Source organism: Strix uralensis, chromosome 7 (genome assembly GCF_047716275.1).
Source record: "Strix uralensis isolate ZFMK-TIS-50842 chromosome 7, bStrUra1, whole genome shotgun sequence".
Taxonomy (NCBI): Eukaryota; Metazoa; Chordata; class Aves; order Strigiformes; family Strigidae; genus Strix; species Strix uralensis.
In genome coordinates this window covers 42957086-42969575 of record NC_133978.1, presented here as the reverse complement: position 1 = coordinate 42969575, position 12490 = coordinate 42957086, and the positions used below count along the sequence as shown (strand labels likewise).

General features: G+C 37.6%; 1 protein-coding gene across 1 annotated transcript in view; it reads left to right on the top strand.

The window, feature by feature from the left end:
• CFAP46 (cilia and flagella associated protein 46) overlaps positions 1-6703 on the top strand; it is a 76533-nt gene extending 69830 nt beyond the window's left edge. Inside the window, exons 57-60 of the mRNA XM_074875640.1 lie at positions 1269-1350; positions 3881-4017; positions 4508-4594; positions 5347-6703. Of these exons, the coding sequence (XP_074731741.1) occupies positions 1269-1350; positions 3881-4017; positions 4508-4594; positions 5347-5483 (443 nt within the window). The 3' untranslated portion in view covers positions 5484-6703. The remainder of the gene's footprint in view (positions 1-1268; positions 1351-3880; positions 4018-4507; positions 4595-5346) is intronic.
• Positions 6704-12490: the final 5787 nt, after the last annotated feature.

The window sequence follows — 12490 nt, the reverse complement described above, 5'->3', positions numbered from 1 at the left end:
CAATCTTCATGTTAGAAGTACTTTTATTAATAACTATGAATGGTGTCTGAGGTTTCTGAGAGGTCTAACCTGGACCCAATATTATTAAATATTGTTGTTGGTCATTTACATAATGAAATAGAGTATGTCAGTGCTGAATCTGGGTATGAGACCAGGCTGAGAAAGAGAATGAGGTGGTTCAGCAACTCCTGAAATGCAGGATTAGAATGCAAATTAACCTTGCTTTATGGGCATAATTAGCAGGGGATAATTCAGGAAAGGCTAGAGGGAGGTGTTATGCTTAAGCAGAAATATCAGTTAAACATTAATAAGGTAGGGAATGACTGCTTAAGGGGGAGAATTACAGAATAGAGTCAAGAGGTGGATCAGAAATTAAACAACGTGATCTTGCTAGGGGAAAAAAACCTCTGAACTCTGTATAGGGGTAACTATACAGGAGTGTCATTTGCAAGATATATGAAATAATTCCCCACTCTACTTAGTTCTGCAAAAGTCTCAGCTGGAGAGGAATATTGACCAAATAGAAGAAGTTATTGTTGGAGAACATTAAGAGTGGTCAGAAGGCTATACCACACATTTGTGTGCATAGTTTTATTAATGAATATGTATGTGTGTTCATACGTATATATGCATATAAAACATACTTTAGGAGGAAAGACTGACATATTGAGGGGAGACATGATAATAGTTCTCAAGTATGTCAAAGGCTTTCCAAGCAGAAAGGTAATTTCTCATCTGCTTGGGTTAGAAGAATAAATAACAGGTTTAAGTTGCAGCAAACCAAACAGTAGGGAAAGCTGTTTAATTCTAAGAGTATTCTGTGCTCTTTCACTGGAGGCCTTTAAAGAAAATAAGGAAGGTTTGAGATGTAACTTGGTCCTGACTTGTGGAGAGGAGCTGTGGTAGATAACACTTCCATACCTCCATCTTACAAGAGTTTATAACTACAAAATTGAGTCATATACGTCATTAGGCTGTAGTAGGATGGTATGTGGACTTCACTATTAGTTATACGAAAGTGGCACAGGAAAAAAACCTGCAAAACACTGTAGAAAAGTATAGCAAAGTTATATCACAATAATGTTAGGATGACTTTATTAGTGTTCTTTTACTTGACAATTTTGGCTGAAATTTATTAATTTTATATTAGTTGTTTAGACTGTGTTCAAGAAAGTAATTAACTTAAGAAGCGCCTGATTTACTTACATTTATTATGTTGGGCATTATTATGAGTGCAAATATGATTGCTATGACATTTCTTTTTCCAGAATGCCATTTGATGATACTTCTAGATCTGGTGCGATCAGAGCAAAGTTATCAAAGAATTAAAAACTCTGGTATCCACAAAAGGTAGGATTATTTTTATTTCAGATTCAGATTATTTTTATTTCAAAGCAAAGTTAAAATTTTGAGTTATTCTCATTTACTTCTGCAAGTAGAAGGGCTCATATCTACAGCCAAGGGAGAAGTTAGCCTCTTTATCTTGTAGCTTCCTTCTTTACATAGGGCCCAGTTCTGAGTTCAAGATTCTCAAAATGTTCTAATTAAATATGTAAAACTTCCCTTTAACAGATAAACTGTTAAGAGTCTGTCTAAGGTTTCATACACTGAACAGTTTAACAGTCAGCCAGTTATTTATTAAAATAAATTATTATGGCATGTTAAATAACCTGTTCCAAATCTTTAAATGAGAGGTTTTTTAGCCTTAAAAGCATCTCAGTATTTTCCTTGCTTTTAAGATGGCAGGTGGCAGGGTTTATCTACTTTTATTGTATGTCCATTATGAATTCTTGATAGATGGCACGGGACAAATAACTGTTAAGGTATTAAAAGCAAGAAGAATAGTTTTAGTGTCCTGATTTTATTAATGAGTTATTTAGTCCATGCTGAATTTTAAGATAACCTAATTACATGCTCGAGGGACAAGAGGCCTTGCAGAAGGACGTAGATAGATCGGAGCACTGGGCAATCCTCACCGGCATGAAATGTAACAAGAAGAAATGCCGGATTCTGCCCTGGGGACAGAGTAACACTGGGCCCAAGTATCAACTGGGAGAGGAGTGGCTGGGGAGAGCCTTGCAGAGAGGGCTCTGGGGGTGCTGGGGGGCAGCAGCTCAGCAGGAGCCAGCAGCGTGTCCCGGCCCCAAGAGGGCAACCCGCTTCCCGGGGGCATCCACCCCGGCATGGCCAGCGGCCCAGAGAGGGGACTGTCCTGCCATGGCCAGCGCTGGCGCGCCCTCACCTGGAGCGCTGGTGGCCGGGCTGGGCCCCACCGCTGGAGAAGGACGTGAAGGGCCTCAAATGTGTCCCGAGGAGGGGAACCGAGCTGGGGAGGGGCTGGGAGGCAGGTCCTGCCAGGGGCGGCTGAGGGCTCCGGGCTGGTCCCATCTGGGGAGAAGGGGGCTGAGGGGCCACCTCAGGCCTCTCTGCAGGATCCACGGATGGGATGCCTGGGAATGGCTCAAAACTGCACCAGGGGAGGTTCAGACCAGACATATGGAAGCATTTCTTTATCAAGAGGGTGTTCAAACCCTGGAACAGGCTTCCTGGAGAGGGGCTTGATGCCCCCAGCCTGTCAGGGTTGAAGAGACATTTGGACAATGCCCTTAATAACATTCTCTAACTTCTGGTCAGCCCTGAAGTGGCCAGGGAGATGGACTAGATGATCATTGTAGATCCCTTCCAACTGAAAATATTCTATTCTGTTCTAGTCTCTTCTCTTAACACAGACCATATCAAAATGTGTGTTCTTACTTTTATTTGTGTCATATTTGGGACTGCCATAGTTCTGCAGCCAGTTAAATCTTATATCCAATTCTGTTAGGGCTGCACAAATACCTCTTGACTTTTCTGATTATTCACTCCATGAAAAAGAAATCAAAAAAATTCTTCTCCAAAAATACTATTTAATCAGTACAACAACGTATAAGTTAAAATTGTGTGTCAGAAAGGTTACACACAGATCTATGTATGTAAATATGCAGATCTCTGAGTGTTTAAACCACCTCTTGGTGGGTTTTTTTTAATATCCTTTTTCACTCCCCCAAGACAGCCATTTCCTAAACCAAAACATGATTCCTTAAACTAGTTTTTCCAACTCTGAACTTTTGAAGTCTCACTTATCAATAGGACTTACAGAAAGTTTAGAATAACATTCAGTTAAAACTAAGTCACATAACTCCATAGACAATCAGCATCTCCCCAAAAGATAACAAGAAACTTTAATTATCATCTGATAAAGTTACCATGAAAAGCAGAAGCTAATAAAAACCAAATTCAGGTTTCAATTTACTGCAGTTCCAACCCTACAGATTATCACTCCCCTTCCATCATTAAAGCAATAATATGAAAGATACTTATTTAAATATACAGCAGTAAAAAAATGTAATCCCCCTTTACAAATGATTTGCTTTTAAGCCTCCAAATTAATGCCACAGTTGTGACAAAGAGCAAGTTTTCAGTTCCTGCAATATTTTATGTTTCCCTTTAGCAACTTAAGCAGAACTAAACAGGTCTTTCCACCTGATTCCCAACATTTTGACTATCTTATAAAGGGTATCCTGTGGTATTTTGTAAAAGTTAGTGTGTTACTCTTCCTTTCGCATTTCCTGAGATGCCCAGAACAGTAATGTGACAGGGAGCAATCCACATGGTAAAATTGCGTCACGAGAAGATGTAGAGAGAAAGTTACCTAAATTATCCATATAAAATTTAAGGTGCTGTACGAATATTAGAAAACACTTTATGCTCAGCATACAAGAAAATGCATTCTGGCATTCCCTTTCCCCTTCTCTTAAAAAGCATTGTATATTTAGTTATATTTTTTGATATATTATGTACATTTTTAGTTTATTGATCTCATACTTTTTATTTTCTTTAGTTTTCAACATACTGCTATGGAGAGACCAACAGAGACAGCACTGCTGCTGAGCCTTGCTGGTGTTCGGTCTGTAATAGCCAACCAGTGGTACACCACCTTGCGAGAGAACGCGGACAGGCTCGACGTTTTGTCCCAGAGTAAGTATTTGCATCTGCCTTCCTCTGCACGTGTATCATTTCAGGCATTTGTCTGTACGCACTCACGGAGTGTGTGGAGCTACTTGTCCCCCATGTCTCCTCTGCCTTTGCTCCTCACCACATTTTGCCAGGAGCTCCTGTCGGAGGTGACCTGTGTGCAGGAGCCACCGTGTTGCTGACAGGTTGATCTTCCAGAGAACAGTGACCTACATACATCAGTTTTAGTGGGGGTTTGTTTATGTATTGTGGTAAGAACAGGGTTTCTGTGGAGAGGAGCAGTGCCCTAGGAGTTGGCCATCTGTAGTTACATCAACTATGGGGAAAGCAAAAGCTGGAGAGAACTCACGTCTTCAGAGATACAAAACTAAATCTGTAAAGGGATCCCTTCTCATGAAGTTTTAAATGTGAAGACACCAGGCTGTACGGCTGGTATTTTCTTGTTTTTCAAAACTTTCATTAAAAACCCACAAAACCTAACACTTCTTTACAGATTTGTTGAGCATTGGTAGAACAACTGGGCAGACGGTCCATATCCTTCAAAAGAGGAAGAGTCACAGGGAAAGGGATTCCATTAAAAGTAAGAATTAAAACCTTAGTAGAAAAGACTGGCAGTGCATGTTAACTAAAGCCTGGTAGACGTGTAGGTAATTCACAGGTGTAAGTGAAATCTTTCAGATGAGCTATGACAAATTTTTGTGACACTTCTTACTAGAATTGAGAGTGGGAAGACCACTGACAGAATATTACAGTTAGAATAGCTGTATTCTACATATATAAAATTTTGGGGGAGACTTTGTCATAGCTGACCAAAAGCTAAAATTTATGCTCCACTGAACTGCTATAAAATGAAGTACTGTGAAAAGTTACATCAGGAACATGACACGAACAGTATAAATGGTGTGGATTTTAGACTGCAAAAAGAGAAGTTGAACCTGCAGTGACAGCCAGTCTGCACTGTAAAGGGGACACTGGCATCTTGTTGGGGAGGTGAGAAGGATTTTTGAGTAAAACAACTTTTAATATACTGTTTATAAAATTATATAGGTATTTCTCATTGTATGGGACTTACCTTTTAAAACAAGGGTAAATAAAATAAATTTTATTTACTATAACTTACACTGTCATAGAATTGAAGAGAGAGAGTTCAGATCAAAAACTTTGCCTGTTTTTTCAGAAAATCCTTCTTGGATATAGTGGCAGTTATTAATATTATAAAAAGAATGTAAAAGAACCACAAATATTAATCAAAGAGAAGACATGATAAATTACTGCGCTTAAATATATTCAGTTGTATTCAGAAATAATAATGTTTTAAAAATATTTTTGTAGTGGAAGCGGATTCTCACAGCTCTGCTAGAGACAAAGCAGAAGAACAGACCATTCCCACTTCCTCAAATCTTCCTGCAACTCATCCGTCATTTTTTAATTGTGTGCTATATGGTTTACCCAATGTAATTATTATGTAAATTGTGTTAGACTTTTCGTACTAGGCATAGCACTACACTGTGCATAGGGCACACTTTGCATTTAAATGGCAGTTACTTATTTCTATATGGTCTAAGGAGAGGTGAGCTTAAGAAAATGTGTGTTTTGCTGATAGACTGATTTCTGTTTCAGATGTAAACAGTTTGATATCAGAATAAGTGTCAGGAAAATATCAAAGAACATTTATTTTAGAGATTTCAGTTAGTAGTCTAAGGTTTTCTGAACTTAGTGAATCCCTTAAAAGGTTTTGGTGAGTACCAACACATCTTAATGGAAAACAGGCTAGTGTTTTGGGGCACTGATGCATGAGTGGAACTGCAATGTATCGTTGTCAGTACTTCCACTTGGAAAAACTTCTCCTTGATGTATTTTATTTTTACGTGGAAAATTTACCAGGGGCATAGCTGAAAAATTTACCAAGTCACCTTATTCTGAATGAATTGATTTTTAACTTTTTATATAGCAGTAGCTTAGTTTAATTAAAGACAAGGTAGTATTAAATAAAATGTTTAATAAGTTTTGCTTGCTTTATTTACCTCTAGTTTTCCTGAATAACATATGCAGATATATTAAATTATTCCAAAATCCCAAATAAGATTATTACATGTATAGGTTTTGTAACATGCTCTATTAATCAGCAATGCATTTTTAAAATACATGCTTTAAAACTTTAGTGATAACAGTAGAAATAAATGTAAAATAATTCAGCGCTTATGGAAAATACAAAGCTTTGATCATTATTGCAACTAAAACCATTTTAAGAGTCTCTTTTTTTTTTTCCCAGTAAAATGGTGAGGTCTGTTTCCTGACACATTTTTTGTGTTCCTCACAGAGCATTGAAATGGCACTGAAAAGATACTGTTCCTGGCTACCTGCTGTGCTATAGTTAGTTAGAACCTGGTAAGAGTTATAAGGCTATGTAGTCCATAATTACAAAATCATGACATGCAAAATACTTTTCTCGTGTACACAATACAATATAAATTTGTGCTCCTTTCCCCCTTGCTCTCCCAATTTAATTAGATGACCTTGCATGAACTGCAGCTGCTCTGTCAAACTGTGTTCCATAACATGCATGATTTTTATTTCCTTTATACATAATTTTCTTCTTTATTTGGACATAGAATGTATATTCTTTATGGCATGTATCTGGGCATTCGGTAACAATACAAATAAAGTAAAGAAGAGATCACAGACTGTACTTAAGTTATCCAGCCTGAAAATTAAGGATTCAGTGTAAAATACTTTCAGGTCTCAGAACTTGCCATGTTTCACCAGACACTGGCATGAGTCCCCTTCCCCAGGTTCTTGCATTTGCTTATTTATTTTTAGGTCTTACCAGGTACCTTTTCATTGGATCGCTATTATGCAGCTGCTTTTTTAAAATGCTATGCATGCTGTTTGGGAAGCTCAAGTATTTCTGAGTTTGAAGAAGCAGCTTCTCTTGAATGAAGCAAATGTCCACACTTGTTGTTCAGTATAGCAAAAGGCCACTGTATTGTTAATTTCTTTAATTATTTCCTAGATTAATTTCCACATCACTCTCCAACACATTCGTTTCTATGAAATTGTATTTCCCTGCTGTTAATGCCATTTTTTTACATGGAATGCCATCTTTCTAGTGCTGTCTTTTTTTCTGTAACATAAAAGGCTTTGGAAAAAAGTGTATTCAATGGGATTCATGAAGCCTTGTCTGCCTTGCTACATGACAGTTTTCATGAATTTGTTTTAATTTCCACCTTATTGAAATAAGAAATTTCATAGATAGTAAAGTCCAGAAAAGTTTCAATGCTTCAGAAATGACAGTGTTGTTCTTTGAGAATAATCCAGGATAAGAACTGCAAGATTGCAAAGGTTAGAAAAACCATTGATATCCAGGTACAATGGGCTTATTCAATAGTTTACTACTGTGGTTTTATTTATGAAACTGATGGAAATAACTTAATCTACCAAAGTGTTTTTCTCCAAAAATATTCCCATTTGTGTTTGATACTTCAGCCCTAACTACATTGCAACAACCTCTGTCAGAAAGATGAATGAGTATGACCAAAAATTTCTTTGCAGTCTGACAGCACTACTTTATCAGGAAACATTGATAAGGAGTAATGGCCTTATCCAGGAAACTTCAGACCTGCAAGCTTTACTTGTTCAGAGTAGGATATTGGAAATACTAATCATAGAAACTATGGCAGAATACCTACAAATGGGCAATGTATGCTGGGTAAGTATAGTAAAAGTGGATGGCATGCATAATTACATATGTCTGATGGGCATTTCTGAGGCATTAAAAAATAATTGACTTAGGGCCATGACGTGTAGTCATAACCAAGTTGCCTGGGGTAGTAGGGTAATATTCTCTGTATTACTGTGCTAAATACCAGTCAGTAAAATCATTAATAGTAGTAGGACTACATGAGTAGATGATAAACTGTGCTTTAAGTGACAGTGGACATGCATTCAGTGACATAAGAAGACACCTCGTTCATTCCTTCAGGAATTAGTACCCGAAGTAGTACCTTCTTTTCCATGTTTGTAGCAATGTGCAGTGACATGATTGAAAGTAAAGAGTCACTTCAGGAAAAGGTATATCATAGAATTTTGAATGATTTCAGAGAAGGAGAGCATGGGCAAATTAACATCTTTATTTCTTTTAAATTTACAATGGCAATTTAACAAAGGAGAAGAACCTGTTTCTTATAGAGAGGAAGGATTCAGCAGCTCAGCTGATACAGTTTTAGAGTTCAGAACACTTCTCTCTTAAAGACAGTAAATATGAATGGAACTGAGCAAAGCTAGGTTGAGAAGGAACACTCTAGAGAATTTGTTTCAGAACCTGATTTGAATAAGCAACTAATAGCTTAAAATCTTCTGATATTCTTCAGATTGTGATTGAAAGTTTAGCAGAAGGAGTCCACTGTGAGAACAAACTGAGTTTTAATTAGGAAACATAAAAAGACCCCACTTAATGATAAATGCACTGTAATATGCCTAACGAGTCTCTGCATTTAAGAAGCTAAATAAGTCCTAAATTTACATCTTTGTCACAGACACATTTTCTGCAGTTTAGAAGCTTTTGCAGAAATATAACAGTTCTCACTTAAGAATTTTAGGGTCAGCCAACTGTTCCAAGAAATGAGACATAACAGATAGTTTAGGGCATATCCACCAGACCAAATTGAAATGTTTCTATTTATTGTTGAGTCATTTGGCTGTCATCTGAGAATTATAAGGCAGCGCCTACTCAGGTGGAGTCTAGAATTAGGGGACAGAGTGGAAGTGAAAAAATGAAAAACAGGTTCTCAGATGTCTTCTGTACTTTTCATGGAATGAAAAGCATGTCAGGTTTCAAACAGACTGTGCGAAGGTCTGGGTAAAGTCATCTCTGTTCAAGTCAAGGTTCAAAATAAAAAAAAAAGGACAACCCAAAAAAGTGAGGTGCTGTCATAGTAAATTATCTGGACTAAAAAGAAATCTGTGTGCAGCACAGAAGCAGCAAAGAGGGGTATGTTTATCTTGTAGCAGCCTAGTATATGAGACCCTTAAGAGGATCCCCAGCTTCACGTTATTTGGAGAACTAAATAGTAACATAGTCATACAAGGTGCTGTACTGAAGGTCTTCATTCTTTAACACTGAATATGAAATAAGTGGACCAAAATTTCCATCTGCAGATACAAAAATGGAATTAAGACACTTGGTTTCATACAAGATTTTCTATAGAAAGAGTACTCCTTAAAAACTGCAATGGAAACAGTCATGATGAAATGCTGATGTGATTATTTTAAACCATTCATTAAGTATATACGAGTAGCAAATTCAAAAAGGCAAGTCCTAGTATTAATTCTGTATAAATAGAATCATAGAATCACAGAATGGTTTGGGTTGGAAGGGACCTTTAAAGATAAGCTAGTCTCACCCCTGCCACAGGCACCCGCCTGGTCCAGTGTCTCACCACCCTCATCGTAGAAAGTCCCCTCCTTATTTCCATCTAAACCTACCTTCTTTCAGTTTAAAACTGTTGCTCCTTGTCCTGTCACTACAGGCCTTGGTAAAAGTCTCTGTCTCCTTTCTTGTAAGCCCCCTTTCTATACTGCAAGGTCACAATTAGGTCTCTCAGAGCCTTCTCTTCTGCAGCTGAGCACCCCCAGCGCTCTCAGCCTGTCCTGACAGGGGAGCTGCTCCAGCCCCCGGACCCTCCTCTGGGCTCGCTCCAGCAGGCCCGTGTCTGTCTTGTACTGGGGACCCCTGAACTTGGTGCAGTATTCCAGATGGAGTCTCACAAGAGCAAGAAATTATTTTTATTATATTGAGAAATTATTAACTAAAAAATCAAATAATTTTAAAATATTTTTATTAAATAAAAAATGCTTTTCTACTTTCTGGAGGAGTATTCTAGAGAATGCTCTCGATTTATTTGGCTGTGAGCTCTTAATTTTTAAGATATTATATATTGTTCAGCAACTTGGAGGAAAAAATCCTACTAACTAATGACTGAGGAATAAATTACAATAGACACATCTTAGGACATATGAGCTCTCTCCTAGAAAGACATTGGCACAATCCCAAACAACAAGAATAAAAGCTTCTGAAAATATTTCATCTACATGGCACCACATCATTCCCTTGCGCTGTATCCATTCATACGAGAAATATTAAACAGTTAGTGCTATTCCATGTATCAACGGCTTTAAAATAACTTTCTGAATTATGTCTCAGCAACATAACAAATCACATTATCAATTAGCTTTTATAACAGAAATGACATTCCATAATATATTTGAGCATGAAAAGAATTGGTCAGCTAAAATTTATGTAATCTAAAAAATGTGAGGAGAAAAAAAAAAATCATGGTGAATTTATTGATGATATTCTAGGACAGGAACATAATTTGAGTAGTAGGTAGCTGTCCAAGAAAAGTGTGTGGTTCTGAATGGTCTGCAGGGAAGAACTGCAGCAAGTTTGCTACAAAATATAAAACAAAAAAAAAGAGAGAGAAGCTCTGTCATCAGTCCCTGGTGTAACTGCACTAAAATTAAACTGCCATAAGCAATCATTCCGCGATCTCTCATCGCACACGCTGCTCTCCAAAGCCAGGCTAGCTGGGCCTCAGCATGTCTGTGCCCCCACTTTGCAAGGGGCGTGGTAGAGCAAATGCCAGAACTTGGCAGCTGATGGCTGTGGGTATTTGTAGGCAGGGCAATCAGAGCAGATTTGAGATGGTAGTGAAGATACATCCCCATGACTAGTTAAGCCCATTGGGCTGAGTTTGAACACTAGTTTAATGACTTTACCACCTGCTAAGCCTTCTGACCCCTGCTTTGGCACCCTGTCTGACCTGCAAGCTACCCAGGAATAGGATGTCAGAGGGGGACCCAACTATTCCGTACGAACACAGGTCCCTTCCTCTGTATATTGTGGGCGAAAGGCCAGCTCAATGGCTGTAAAGCCCCAAGGAAGAGCTTAGTAAAGTACCTCACAGGTATTAAGTAATTCATGCCTCCAACTGAAGTGTCTGTGTGGATACAATAACAGTTAGTAGCATGAACTTTAACAACGTGTCAAATTAAAACCAAAGTCATGTTTATGTGTCCTGAAATATTTACCAGTCTGTGGAAGACCTGAGTTACTACTCAGGTAATGAGTAGCTAGAGTTGCTTCTCTGCCAGTGAGAGCAGAACATGGATGGTCTTTCATGAACCTAGTAAGTACCAATTTCAAAAGCAGTAGTCACAAAAATCTTCATTTAAGTATAAGAAGAGAGGAAACAATTTTAATAAATTGCGGCTTTCTAGAGGATTGCCTAAGACTTATGACATGAGGAATAATTTTAGAACACTTAAACCCATTTTTACAAAAATGCGGTATGAAATATTAACAATGTTGCTGGTATGTAAAATATAAATTATAATATTCCCTGAAAACTGAATCTTGCTATCTATTTTTTAATATTTTTTAAAGATATTAAAATAAACATAATCACAGTAGTCCATCTACCATGGAATGTATTTCTCCACTGTCAACAGAGTGTATGTGTACTAAGTCAGTGTTAAGTTCAATACTGTTGAAGCCAACAAAATAAATACCCCTTTCAGAAGTAAAGGCCTATATCTTAGGCTAAGAAGATACAAGAAATTAAAAGAAATAATCTTCAGTAACCATAATCTTAAACCTTAGTGTTTTGTGTCACCATCAGCAAATGAAGATGTCGTCAATAGAAATTACATACATTTGACAAGCTTTCTGAAAATTTTCAAACGTGACATTCCCCTCTTTTCACTTAGCTTTCAGTTTGGTGGCAGTGTCCTTTACTATGGGAAATATTTAGGCAGATATTTATCACTGAACCACTACTGTGATTTATTTTTCCTTTATTTCATATAATGCTTCAGCCTGACACATGGCAGAAGAGGGTGAAAACTGACAAGCTGAAACTGAAAGCGAGATCAGCACTGAGCTCTAGTGCTACATTCTTTTGTGTAGCTGAATGTTCGTGACCTACGACTCTTCTTGATGGTCTCATACTTGACATTTACCATTTGAAATTAAGACAAACCAGATGTCCACAATGATGAGCAGCTTTTCCAGAAATTTCCAACAGGTCTGCACTAATTAGGACTTTGTGTTTATTTTCTGAACATACATCTGAAAATATTTTTTTGTAATGTTCTGTATTTCCCTCTAGCCTTTTCCATGACAATTTTTTTAAAGGAAGTAAAGTTACTGTCCCAAGACCAGTTGCTTACCAGAATGGACAGTTCAGACTTCCATTTTTTATGAGCCCTCTCTACCCGTATTCAACAACTCAGGGGTTGTCATAACAACTCCTCCACACTACAGGTGCACTGAGATAAGGTGCAGGTAAGAACACTGAAGTAAATTGAATCATGTCCATTATTGTCTAAAATTCTTTTTGTGGGTTTTTTTTTTTTTTTTTCCTTGATTTTGCACAAGTATGTCAATTGTGAAAGAAGCTGATAGTAGCTACACTGC